Here is a 14445-nt window from a genome sequence, read left to right on the forward strand (position 1 = left end):
ATTTAACATATTTTAAATATTACCAAAAAAATGTCCCATTTAAACAAACAAATTGCGACCCAGGTAGAAGCAGGCAGTAAGCATACACGGGACCAGCCGAGGAAATGGTCCATAGTGCTATTTGTAACTCATTAACCATCCCACATGTGCTAGTGGCCTGGCCCGTGTAATTACCAGGGCCCCAAAAGCATGGCTGGAAATTAGCCCAGCAGATGAAGACACAGCTGGGACCCCTGCCGGCACAGCAGGGCCTTCAGGTCTCCTGACCCTCACCCAGGTGGGTGATGGGCCTGATGTACGGCGTGCAGGCCAGTCTCACCACCAGGCTGTTTAAGAGTGATGCGCACGCACACACATGCACACGTGTGCTTAAAATAAACAGAGAGAGGAGAGAGGAAAAAAAAAAACGTATGGATGGGGTGAGTGTGGGTGAGGGGTGAGGGGTGAGGGGTGGTATCAGTGATACCCTGAACAAGACAAGGCATTAGCAGTAAAATAGCTGCAGTGAGGTTCAGTGTGCTGAACTCACCTCCAGTAGACCATCACAATCAGCAGCATTATGAGGCAGAGCAGAGTGAGAGCCGACACCACCACCAAAGGGACGATCCACACCATCTTTGCCATCCCCCCGTGTGGGGTTCGGGTCACGTTGGACAACACGGTCCTGTCTGGAGCACGACATGATTACATAAGCACATTCCTAAAATATTCTATCAACTTAAACCAACACATCTGTCTAAAGTGCAGATGTGCAGGATTTCTAAAATATATATGATAAAATTAACCAATCCCAGTGAAAATCGGTGCTGTCTATGTGTTGCTTGTAGCGCTTTATTCTGTTTCTGCAGGTCACATCCGTGAGGAGGGGGGAGGGGTGTGTTAGTATGCAGTGCTGTCTGCCAAACCATCGTTTCTGATGCAACCACTGGGAGTCGCCAAAGTCAGAAATGCTCTAATTCTCCACACAGGAGCTTTAACCTTCACCGTTATATTTCTTATGCCGAACCCTTCTCCATATTTACTCTGTCATGCTCATAAACACAAGTGACCGTTCTGCCCTTGACAGACTAAAACCCAGACGGGTCCATCCTGAGCCTGGCCTAAGCTCAATATCTAGTTTAATAAATATAATAGATCTATGGGCCTATCACGATTAAACACATACATTTACCTTTCCATGAAACACATATAAATTGAGACTGATCAAGCTAAAACCTAATGGCAACAGAAAATGGTAAAAAATCTGGCAAAAAAAATGCTCTGAATCACTCTCGTGAAGCAAACTCAGGAGGAATTCCTCGAGGCAGAACCCCTATGGCAGACGGCTCACTTCTGCCTTCAGGCCTCTGTGTAGTGACACAAAAGCCTGGAGATTTATCTTTGTCTGAGATGGTAACCAGTGTAGTTACTGTCTTAAATCAAGTTATTTGTTACGCTAAATTGGCCGCCATAACTGTTGGTAGTGTTGACAGAATTCTGCTTTGGAGAGAAGCCTGGTCTTGGATGATAGCTGACGGCAGGAGAACAAACCTTTCTGAGAATTCAAATGGGATGACTGTTTGGGAAGGATGTTTAAACGGGAAGGCAAAAAAAAACAAAACAAAACAATATTGTGTCATATCTGTGTGGGAGAGATCTGCTCACCAGTGTGTACGGAGAAAGGCCAGAGACTCTTCCCGTCAATGATCTTTGGAGACAGCGTGGAGCTCTGGGGAATCTGCATCTCTGCACTGTCATTACGCGGCTCCTGAGTGGAGACCGCGTTCACGTCTGTGGGGTTCGGCTCTACGTCGGCCACCAGGTCATCGCCAGTGCTCCCAGGTACTGTGGTGCCTTTGACTGTCGGCTTCCCTTCTCCTTTCTCTTTGGCTGTGGATGTGGGGGTGGGGATTAAAGGCTCTTTGGCCACGGTGCTGTTCGCTTGCTTTTCCTCATTATCAGGTGCAGTCTTGTTCTTTGTCTTTTTCTCATTCTCTTCCTCCTCCTGCTCTCCTTCTCCCTCCCCCTCCTCCTCTTCCTCCTTGGCTTCACCTGCAGCCTGTTTATTGTCAGACGAGGTGTCTGCGTCAGAGCCCGCCGCCACCTTCTCAGTGCTGGACTTTGTAGGCGGGACGGATGCGCGGGTGGGGTTCTGCGTGGTTTGGGGTGCCTGTGTGGGCCCAACAGAACTTGGCAAAGAAGAGATAACCCCGCCACCTACGCCTAGGCCTGCCAACAAGGTGCTCGTCACCACTGATGCCACTGTGGCCTGGCTGCCACTCGACGAGGGGCCCATCCCTGTTGCCATGGAGACAATGGAGAAGTGGATGCCAGAGGACGTCCAAGTGGAGGAACCAGAGCTGATGGGAGCCATGTCTGCTGAGGACGCTGGAGAAATCGTGGGCTGAGGGAGACAGACAGAAACAAAGCCATTATCCAACAGAGCCACATGAACGTAACTCACATCCAAAAAGACATTTGCAGCGCCATCTTCTGGTCAACTCACCATCCCGGTCTTCACAATACGAGACCCTTCAAATATTCTTGTTGTATTCGCTGAAAAACAAAATCGCAAGAGAGTATTTACTAAAAAAAATCTATTTCATGTGTCTGACATGCAAAATGAGCGTGGGAGGGTTCTGACCAGGTACCTCTGAACAGCAGCGTTTGACTGAAATCACTGCGCAGGTCATGCTGACATACTGCCTGCACTCTAAACAGGTACAGGACATCAGGGGACACATTGGTGATGACTGCTTTCTGCAAGAGAACAGATGCACACACGAACAAGCTTAAGACCACCTGCAAACACGCTGCACATAATGTCTGAATGTGTGGATGAAAATACATTTAAATCTGCAGATTCTGCTCATTCATACTGCCTAAAATGAAAATATACTACCCTAAGCCACCGTTCTGGTCAACAGTCTATGACCCACAGGTTCAATGCAGTTTAAAACCCTCCATTCCAGTGTAATTTAATTGTGTTGTGCCGTTTGCAAATGTCTTCACTTGTATTAAAATGGCCCTCACACTTGATGGGTGATTGCCTCTGGTATTGAAGAGCTAGTATTTCTCTAAAATAATTCTGATAAAAAGGTATTCAGAAATAGAAACTGAAAATTGAAATGGAAATGAAGTGGGCAAAATAAGAAAGACTGACAGCAGAGAGAGAGGTGAAGAGAATACTGTCAGTAAAGTGACTGATGGACTCCATTAATGGAGTGTAACTACACGGAGCAGCGTGTGGACACATTCAGCGTTCTTTCAGTCAGCCCCTTGCAATACAACAGCATGGGGATAACAGAAAATGCTCTACCTTCCTGTGTCTTGTTTCGAGAGCACAGAACATATAAAGGGAAGACTAGGCTGTAGAGATATGGCGGCTCTGCCAGATGACCTCGGGGAGCGGTGTGGCTGATAGGGAGTTAAAAGGTCAGTAAAGGAGGCTGGGGGATGCTAAAAGTAGCAGGCAAGCAGTGCAGGGAGACCGAAATTGTGGTGAGATGCTTTCTATGTTTAACATCAGACAGATGTGTTTGTGAACACACTGCAGGTGAGACGTGGAGCTAAACGAGCTACAATAATCTAAGATGAATAATCTACGGGAGACGAAATGACTGTTTTTCATATTTAGCTGAGGACAGTTTAATCTGTGAGGCAGTGCTTGACTGCAAGAAGCCTGATTGCATATTCATTTCAACCTGCTTATCTAGTCTGCAACCTTCAGTAACTAGTTTGTAAGCTGAAGATCCCCTCCAGGCTTTTTTTAATACACAAAGATAAGCCCGCATGGAATAATAATTTGTGTCTAATATGTTTTTCCCCCCAAAATAATTCAATTACCTGCAAAAAAAAGTTCTAAAATTCAATCTATGCTCAAATATTGTTCATTTCAGAAGTTTAATAGCTTAACATGCTCATTCGCTGAAAGGCGAAGTGTTCGTGCGCTGGAGGCTTCGAGTTCTCACATCACACCAAGTTGCATTGTGGACCGTGATTTGCTTCTAAACTAGCTGCGATGTCGCAAAATAATCTTGCGGATCGTGAATAGAACAATTTGAAAACAGCTTTTTACTCTCAAATCCTGCACATACATTTGTCTGCACAGTGAAGGTTAAACATTCCAGTGAAGAAGAAACACATTACTGGGGGCCATTAGCTAATGCATTAGCTGGCCTCTAAGCATTAGAAGGAAGGGAGGATGCAATATGTGTGAAGGTTTACGCCATTCCCTTCAGATCCCATCCCCTCTGTGCAGTTGCTCCATTAAACCAGTAGAAGCATCTCATGCAGGAACATGCATGATCCCTCACCAGCTTCCCACCCATGACAATGACAACTGTGCTTAGTGGAACGCATGACCGAGCTGGAGGTGCCGCTGCCACCGGGGACCTGATCCCAGGTCTCTGAACTGTTGGGTGTGTGTTTTGCCCCTGAACTGTTTATATCTAAAGAGGCAGTCATGCAGACTGTCAAGACAGCTGGGGGTTGGTGGGCTTTAAAGAGATGCACAGCTGGGTGTTGGATTCCCACAAACGGAAGGATATGTGACCAGGGAGAAGAATATATAGTGTGAAAAAGAACAGGCCTGTGGGTGTAATCTCCTGCAGGGGGAGGATATATTTCTGTGGAGACAGTGAATGCTCTGTTTGAGAGACACAGTGAAACTGAAGTGGTAACTCAATGCTTTAGGCGCACGGGCAGAGTTGTATGATCACTGGTGTCAAAAACTTCACTGAGATCTAAAGGACTACACTTGCACAGTTGCCTGCACTGGTTACTAAAAGCAGACAGTTTGTGTTCAAAGAGCTGCCTCAGTGCCTGAAAACAGACTGGGGTTTTTTTTTTGGTTAGTTTTTTTAAATTGTTCAAATAAAAAAAAAATGTCATTTGGTCTATATTGCTTTTCTGAATGGCTTTTTTTTGCTATAAATTACTGTCTGCTGCCTCGGTGAGCCTATAATATACCGACTAGTAGAAATAAACAGAAAAGACCACAGGTGCACTTGTCAACACATTATGTATGTATCAGTTAGACTCGTCAGTGTGTGTGACAGTTCTGTGTGTCTATTCTTAGACAGGTGAGTGACAGGGGAGTGTCCGGGTCCTCATATCAACCAGCAACCATACGCACAGTTCATCACAGCCTGTCACCTCCTCCATACACTGTCACTGATCCTGCCAGATACGGAGGCTCTGCAAACTGTTTAACCCACATTCATGTTGAAACAGGCATTTAGGAAAAGAAGGAAAAAGAAAAGAAACGTGAACTGCTCTGGCCTGGTGCGAGCTGCTGTTAGCGTCAGCTGATGATAACACTCACCATGCTCTGGTCCCCAGTCTTGGTGAAGGTCTTTTCGTCAGCCACGTCACGTTTCACCCAGCTGTAGGAGACCATGTAACTGGTGATGGGCGGGTGGTAGACGGTCAGGGGGCGTTCCCAGCTCACCATCAACGCTGTCTGGTTCAGCGGCTGGATCTTCATGCTCACTGGGGCACTACTACACACTGAAAGACCAGAAAGAAGAGCAGGTTAGACAAAGGAGCAGCATGGAAAGAAAAACGACTGCTGAGAGCTCGATTCTAAAAAAGCCGAGACGCTGTGGAAACAAATAAAAACAGAATGCAATCAAATGCAAATGAGCTGTGTTCACTGACAAAGCGTTCCTGAGCCCATGTATTAATACACAAAGTGGTGAAGCTCGCTCCATCCTCGCTTGTGAACGACTGAGCCTTTCCAGGATGCCCCTTTCAGACCCAACCTTGATACTATCACCTGTTACCAATGAACCTGTTTACCTGTGGAATGTTCCAAACAGGTGTTTTTGGAGCATTCCACATCTCTCCCAGTCGTTTGTTACTCCTGTCCCAACTTGTTTGAAATGTGCTGCTGGCATTAAATTCAGAATAAGCAGATATTTACAAAAATCAACGAATGGGGTACAACGTTCAATATATCATCTTCATGTTGTTTTCAGTTGAGTATATGTCAAAAAGGAACGAGGAAGTTATCACATTGTGATTTATCTATGACTCACACAGCGTCCCAACTTTTTTGGGAATCATTGTAAGAAACGGTGTCACTCTTTCACTGTCTGCATGCTGCTGGGTGAAAATGAAATGAAAGGCTGTGGTTGGGAGACTGCTTGACCACATGTATTTGTGTCTGTTGATGTGTGTGGGCAGAAGGCAGGTTGCCTTTTAAAAAGCCTATTATTACTACTGTCTGCTGCTGACTTGACTCAAAGCCATTTCCACTTGAGAGACTTCTAAAGGTGCAAGATAATACGGTAACTCAATAACAAAATCCCTCCTGGAGGCTTGACTGGGGTCAGGGACAACGCCTCAGGTGTCCGTGCAGATTGTCAATCTGGACGCTTGTGTCTTATTCACGCTGCAACACTGCAGGAGAGGCAGAATACCAAACAACTGGGGGTAGTGCTAAACATGTGGGACAGATGATACTGCAGCTTCCTGCCCATACGTAATCTGCAAGTTCCTGTCTGTGCCACATAGAACAGGGTGCATGGGGAGGATGAAAGGAAAATTCCGCGTCGACCTCAAGGTGGCAGTGTAGGCTGCAGCATGGATATTTACACAGGGATCTGTCAGTGAGAGTAAGGCACAATCTGGACATGCTTCTCAACACATCAGGGCAACAGCAATCAGGAACTGATTATGTGCACACAGGGTTTCTGTCAAATTGAAATTGTCACCACAGTTTTCTCCATTTACACAGTGAAGCAATGGTGCAAATTAAGCACCATGATATGTGAAAAGGAGACAGGGTTGGAAGCAAATCATTCAGAGGGGCACGGGGGAGAAAAAAACAATAGCAGAATATCTTGGGGGTGTTGATGAGGTGTGACAGGTGTGAAATGTATTATAAGCCGTCAGATGTCCGTTGTCAACCTCAGTAGCTCAGCAGCAGTCATTTAACAGCTGCTGAAGACATCATCGTGGTTTCACTGTATGCATCACTCCTGACATGACAGCCGTCCTTCTCACCACCAACACCGGTGCACTAGCAACACCAAGCTCAACAGCAGGTGGAGATCTACGAGATATCTATCTTATCAACACATGTTTTGCACCTTGCGATACAACAGTGCTGTGATTCTTAGATTTTCTCTGTATTAATGAGAAACTCCATTGATCCAAGGCAGTCGTTCATTTTATGAAAACATTTTAACATAATGGCAGATAAGCAGGAAAATTAATTAGTGCTCCTCTAAATCTGTTCACAATTTGAATGCAAAAGACATTTTCTTACTTCAACTCAGGTTCAATTCAAAAGTAAAATCCTCAGCGGAGAATGAACACAAGGGTGAATAGAACCTAATGTTTCATCACTGGCAGTATTACTTAACATGCTAGTGACTCTCTAGAAAATCCTATTATTTTTCTGTGAATACGTACACTGTAACCTCCCAAAATAAGCCTCATAGTGGTTTCACCTCAGTCTGCAATACCACTCAGAGCAGAACATGAATCTTTCTCCTGGCAGTTTCTACCATAAAGGGGATGAATTGACTGTTGTCAACAAACAGCAGTTCCACTGCTTCACTCCTCTCAAGGCTGTACAATATGTTTGAAAGAGGCTGTGTGCAGACATTGGAATGATGGGGAAAAACAACAATTTAATTGAAAACACAAAGATTGACTGATTTTAACATTGATATCTGCCAGGAAATTCAAGCTATGCACGCCATCCGAAGGATAAATGCCACCATACTAAGTTATTGTGTGATATTACTGCATGGATGTCTTGTGCTTCTTCTTACAGCTCCCACCTCAGTCTGAACACCGCTTAACAGCATCAGAATGTCTGACTCCTTTCATAATGTCGCCTGCATTTGAGTAATCGACTGAGAGTTTAAGTTATTTTTCCAGTAAAAATGGCAAACATTGGTTGGTTTCAGGTTCTGCTACGTGAGGATTTGCAAGGTTCTCTGTTTCATAACACTGTATATTCAAAAGATTTTAGTTTTGTACCGTAAGGTGGAAAAAACAAACATGTTCAAGGCATCTACTTGAGCTCTGGAAACTGTGAAGCGCATTTCTCACTATTTTGTAACAATGAACTAATCAAGGAAAACTAATCAACAGAGTAATTAATAGCACAAATAAAAGTGAGTTGCAGCTCTATGGAGGATATCATCATGAACCAGTCAAATTCCAAACAAAGGTATGCTAAATCTGGTCTCCACTTGAGAAAAAGAATTGCATACACAGGGTGAAACAGCTTTTTTTTTTTTTTTTTTAACACATGCAGATATGTATCATCTATATCTAGTGTGAGCATAAACACAAACTGCCCTATATATCTTGGCATCATTACTGGACAAATAATAAATCTGCACTGCACAAACAAATCTGCAACCTGTGTTGTGCATCAGAAAAGGTTAGTTATGCATCTCACTGATGGAATATTTAGTCAAGGTTTGGCTCTGGCTCTCACAACATTTACACGCAAAGCCACCATTTACAGCGCACAGGTAAAATATCCCTGCCTCACACAACCTTGACAGATGTCACCCTGGAAGATAGGACTGACACCCCCAGTGCCTCCCATTAAGTATGGATTCTTAGATTTTAACACAGTGAAACAGAAAAATGAGAGACACCAAGAGAAAACAAGCATGAGGGAGGGGAAGGTGGAAAAAAAATTGAGACACTGGTCCATATTCATTCTGCCTACTGACATTTCACAAAAGCAATTTCACAACTTAATTTGTATGGGTCTATTTTAGCTGTGCCACATATTAATGATGATTGCTGATCGGCCTTGTTAGAGTGCTCCAACTTCATCACAAGCATTCCCAATCAATTCTCCCTGCCAGACACCAACAACACCACTTTAAGGCACAGCAGCCTTTCTCATTAGTCTCCATAGTTCCTGTACTGCTCTGTTAAAGCAAGCGATGCAAGATGCACACATAAAAGAAAGGCAAACAAAAATACTCTAATCAAGGCCTGCATGAGGTCTATGCTTTGTATTAATGTTCTTTGATATAAGATGAGTTGTAACAATGAGACAAGGACATGTGCTCTATAACTTTATCCAAAAATCTCCTGAAATTTTAATCAGTGCCTATTATTCAGATTGTGCTCTGTCAGTAATTTTGCTCTACTAGAAAGAAAAGAATTACCTTCTTTGGTCCTATTATGTTTACTGACCCACTGATTTAAGCTGGGTCCTATGAATGGGTCTCCATGCAGAGCGACCAGATGAGCTTCCAGAAGGAAAACAGATGTGATCAGAACTTACACATCGTGGACATCGCAGATTCACATAGGGCTATGAGCACACTTAATACTGTCTATGTGCGATTAGGACTTGTAGAATATTTTAGGATACTTGGAGGTCTTGTGGGAACACTAAGCCCATTTAAATACAACAGAATACAACACGATATTTCCAACAGTGTGGTCATCTCAGGATGGGGGCCAATGTGGAACCCAACAGAGCATTCTGCTAAACTTTCCCCTGAACAGTGATTGTCCAATTATAGCTGAGGCCGCCGCCTGTCACACTTTCTTGTTTTCTCCACATGCTGAAGTGGTGTCCATGGGAATCTAGTAAGAGTCATACTTGGCACTTAAAGAGTCTGAACGGTGATGTCTGTTTTCAGCCTGTCCAAAACCAAAAACAAAACATAAACAGAAGTTTGAGGAATGGATAAAAAGTGTGCGGATCTGCAGTAATGTAAGATGCAATCACATGTATGTCCTGCTAACTAGCTCAGTGCCTACAGTAGTAACCTAGCGTTACTTCAAAAGCTATCATTTTTTTCCTCATCATACTACACTAGGACTACTAGCTCTATGCCGTTTCTTTATTTCAATGTCTTATACACGGGTCATCAACTAAGCAGGGTGTAGGTGAGGATGTGCATGGCCATCAAGTGCATATGTAAGACCCCATTAAGGGTTCTCTTTATTTGTATAGCATATTTCATAAAAGAATTGCAGCTGAAAGAGCTTTACAAGAAAGAAATAACATGCACCAACTGAGTGCTTTACATAGAAAAGATGAAATGGACATAAAAGCAGCTAAAAAATGAATGGAAAATAAGATTGAGAATATAACCCACTCTGTAATGATAATAAGGATGGGAATAAAAATAAAGATAAAAGCACAAAATAAAATGATAAAATCTGTGATCGGCTGGCGACCGGTTCAGGGTGTACCCCGCCTCTCGCCCATTGCTAGAGGGGATAGGCTCCAGCCCCCTGCAACCCCTAAATGGGATGCGCGGGTAAAGAAGATGAATGAATGAATGAAAATGATAAAATGAAGGTAGAAATAGAGTAGAATGAGGATGAGAAACAAATAAGGATAAAGCATCAAATCACAGCAAAAAATAATAAAATCCAGGTAAAAAATAGATTACATAGAATGCATAAAATCAAGAAAAGTACAGTTTGAAAGAAATGCAGCAGTGTAAGCGCGAGGCAAAGATTTCAGACCTGTATCAGGAAGTCAGAGCTAGTTATTTAAATGCTAAAGTGAAGAGATTAGTGGGTTGTGTGTTCCAGAGCTTTGGGGCATGATGGACAAAGGCTGCATCCCCAATATTCTTTCAACTGCTGTGACAAACCTCAAGTAGACCAGCAGCAGATGATCACAGTGTTTTTGAAGACAAATAACAAATGAGGCGGTCTGCGATGTAGCTTGGTCCTATCATTTCTGAATGTTACAGGAAGCCGGTGCAGAGCAGTTTAAACTGGACTGATGTGCTCTCTCCTCTTGATTCTGGTTAATAGCCGAGCCGCAGAGTGTTCAATGAGCTGAAGTCTCTGTGTTTTTTTTGGGGGGGATGCAGGTAAATAATGCATTACAGTAATCGAGTCGGCATGAATCTGTTTTTCAGCATCTTTTTGATTTCGAGATGGTCGAACTTTAGCTGTTTCTGAGGTGGAAAAATGAAGTTTTAGTCACCTTGTTGATGCAGGGCTTGAGGCTCAGATCTAGGATAACACCAAGACTTGTAAGCCCACTTTTGTCCGCCTTTATCTGAAATCATGGACCCACTGGTTAAAATAACTACTAAGAATTTTAAGTGGTAAAACTGCCTCTGTACCGAAAAATCTGAGGCTTCATTCATGATGTTGACATTGAATTTGTAAAGCAACATTTAGATGCATATCGCAGGGCTTTGCAGAGTGCAGTGTGGGGAGGACCGGGTGGAACGGAGGGACAGTCGCCGGCAGACAGCTGCTGAGAGGCAGGGAGCTCTGTAGGGGAGAGCCGAGGGCAGAGCGGAGCTTCTGGAAGAATAAACACCCGGAGTCACACCGGATTCTGCTCTGAACCGAAGCTGTTTACCGGCGGGAGGAGAGCTCAGAGTTTATTTTTTTTTACTTTTGGGATTAAAAAGTGGATTTATCTTTACTTCAGCCTGTCTGCCGCAGCGAGCCGCGGATGTGCCGACCTGTACTGTAATTAGTCTCTCTTCGTTGACTGCTTACTGGAGGGGAAATGTACTTTACTTCATGAATGTACAGAGAGGAGAGAGGGAAAAAAAAAGACTGGAAAGAACTGAGAAAAACAGAGTCTGGTGAGTGCTGAGTTCAGTCAGAGGCTGAACTGAAAACAAACACACACAGACAAACACCCTTGCTGCCTGCCATTGCGTGCTAGCTTACGGCTCATGTCCAGTATTCCGGCTGTTTGGGGAGAACAAACATAAATGATCCCGCAGTTAAATTCACATGCGAAACATGAAAATTCATTTTTGTTTCTTTTGGGGAGGGTGTGTGTGTGTGTGTGTGTGGGTGGGGGGGGGGATGATAAAATATGACATCAGCAGCTTCGGTCAAAAACCTTAATAGATGCTTTGCGAGTAAAAAACTGACATTCAGCACAGACCTTGCAAACTGAATATGTGCCGGCGAGAACAGCTTGACAGGCAGAACAGTGACTAAGGGGTCGGGGTTTTGTTAACATTCAGACAAATATTGAAGGTTTGTACAAGGAAACTTGCAGAAAATAATCGGGTAGACATGGCTTGTGTCCCAGCCTTGGGTAAGATTTTGGGATGTGACACTTGCTGATCCCTGATGTAACCTTGGCCTACACACAGTGTACATTATGTAATACTAATCCACACTTAACTGTAATATCAGTGACCGTGTGCCAAGTTTAGAGCAGACTCTGACTATTCCAAGTAATTCAGGCATCAATTCAGAGGAACTGATAATATAGTGAGTAATGATTGTAAGTACATGACTGTAATTAGAGGAGATCTTTGGGTTAAACTAGTGGTGCTGTAGTGAGTGTGACACAACGCAGAAAAGAAATCTCACCTCTGGAAGCCTCTGTGCCATGAGGGCTTCCCATGATTTCAGTTAAATCTTTCTGCCACGCGTCTTTCACAGCCGACTTAAAGACTTTCCTGTTGTCCAGGTCCTGCAGGGGCCGGAAGTTGTTCCTCAGGTACTCGACAGACTTGACATGGTCCTGTTGCTCTGTTGTAAAGATGGAGTAAAAGGCCTCCAGCTGCATGGAAAGAAAGAGAGAATAGCCACTGAAGCAAATTTAAGTGCTTTTGTTACTATGTGTGCGTGTTTGAATATGTGTGGGCTGAATATATCATGCAGGACTGCATTCGTAGCCACTTGCCAGCAGCTGACTGTTCACAAACGGAGCACAGTATTTGCAAGAAACGTTCACACCACAGGTACCAGCAGGCACGGACCTCAATCATCATCCTGGCTACCTACCGGGCTGTAACTTCTCAATGGGGCAAATTTGTGGCCATTGATTGCCATGAATGATCTCCTGCCGCGTGCTGTAATGACTACACATTACAGATACTGTGGAATCAATGTGTCCTGTGCGTGCTTGGAGAAATGAATTACAGGTTCATAAAAGACTATCTGTGAGTGTCACAAACATTGTGGCCGTGGTCAATATTCTTGCGGCAAAAGTCGTCTCTGAACAAAAGATTTGTACTCCTGAAAGTTGATAGAAATTCCACTGAGCCCTGCAAATTTCTACAGCGCAGAACGCTCCAGGGCATATGCAGCTGGGTAACCCAAGAATTGTATGTATAAAAGATGCAGCAAAGGACTGTGTATGGGATCAGCAGAAAGCACGGGGCATGATTTGGCATACATTACCTCTCAAAATCATAAACGGCGAAAACAGTTGGAGGTAAGCTGTTGTAAAGCTCATAGGTGGGTGCTTTAAAATGCACTTTCCATTAAACTTGCTAAACCGTTACTGCAATAATTTATATTAATGGACATTTAAATTAATGAACATTTCTGCACTTGAATACCTTCAACATTATGATAACCAGTTTTCATGTGCAGCAGCATTCTATTTAAGACCCTAAAGTCACCGTCTCAGACAAACATGACGATATATGCATAGGAGCTGTCTAACGCGGCCGTTCAAGATGCTAGTAATTGGCTTCCCCTTCCTGCTTAATCATCCACTATATAGGCAGTTATGGTTTCATATGCAGGGGAGTTGGGGAGGAACGAAGGAAAAGGGAAGAGAGAGCAGAGGTAGATGAGGGGAAAAATTGCTTGTGCCTCGACACCGTGGGGCAGCAAGTGATCCACTGACTGTGTGCAAATGGGATCTGACTGTGTGTGGAGAATATAGCTGTCTGGGCGTGTGTGTGTGCGCGTGTGTGCGAGTGGACTTAACGCACCTGTGAGTGGGACAGATACACAGGCCTGGAGAAGATGATCCACTCCACTACCTTGCTGCAGGGTGGCGTGGTCAGAGAGCCGGTGTATCGGTAATAACTGTCCACCGACGATGGCAGCAGGTCCCTCAGGATGAACGACCTGAGGTTGGTCTCCTTTTCTGGGTAAAGCACGGGATCAATACTTGTCAATACACGGAAAGGAAAAGCAGGAGCGTCAAGTACAGGCACAAAAATATCATATCTTTCACCCTTCAATGCTCTGCTAAAAACCCTGCATATCTTGAGTCACATTTACACCAACATTTACAAGGTTGTTTCATTTCACTGTCCCTGTGGCATTTTTACTGCTTCCCTGAAACCTCTACTCGCGGAATGATGGTGACAGCAGTTAAAAGCCTCAGCACTTGTTATCACTCTGGCCAGATCTCTGTACTCAGATGGGCTGAGAGAGGACCAAAGGGAGAGGAGTCAGATAAAATGGCCTGCTCTGACAGCTGATCTGTGGCTAGGTGGTAGCCCGCTCTGCTCGGTGTAACAACTGTGGCATGGGCCGCGGGGATTAAGGCAGATCAAAATGATAACCAGATCTGTTCTACCCTGCGTGATCAGAACCAGGCAAGGCCGTGTATCAAAAAAAAAAAAAAAACCCCAACAAAACAAACAAACAAACATGCAGGAATCAGTTTGTGATCCAGAGGAAGATCCCTTTATCTCCTGCAAATACGCTGTGTGGGCTATGCAGCGGGGCTGTTTTTTTTCCTTGAATTATGACGTGAAAAACCCAAATAAAGCT

The 14445-nt window shown here is 44.1% G+C and overlaps 1 protein-coding gene across 2 annotated transcripts in view; it reads right to left on the bottom strand.

Annotated features, from left to right (window-relative positions):
• The window catches only part of ca16b (carbonic anhydrase XVI b), a 100482-nt gene that overhangs the window by 16672 nt on the left and 69365 nt on the right, over positions 1-14445 (bottom strand). For both annotated transcript variants that reach the window (XM_076759451.1, XM_076759460.1), the window contains exons 7-13: positions 13653-13810; positions 12295-12487; positions 5306-5490; positions 2631-2739; positions 2486-2535; positions 1645-2383; positions 530-668 (exon numbers count right to left, since the gene is read on the bottom strand). In XM_076759451.1, the coding sequence (XP_076615566.1) occupies positions 530-668; positions 1645-2383; positions 2486-2535; positions 2631-2739; positions 5306-5490; positions 12295-12487; positions 13653-13810 (1573 nt within the window). The remainder of the gene's footprint in view (positions 1-529; positions 669-1644; positions 2384-2485; positions 2536-2630; positions 2740-5305; positions 5491-12294; positions 12488-13652; positions 13811-14445) is intronic.

Source organism: Chaetodon auriga, chromosome 2 (assembly GCF_051107435.1).
Source record: "Chaetodon auriga isolate fChaAug3 chromosome 2, fChaAug3.hap1, whole genome shotgun sequence".
NCBI lineage: Eukaryota > Metazoa > Chordata > Actinopteri > Chaetodontiformes > Chaetodontidae > Chaetodon > Chaetodon auriga.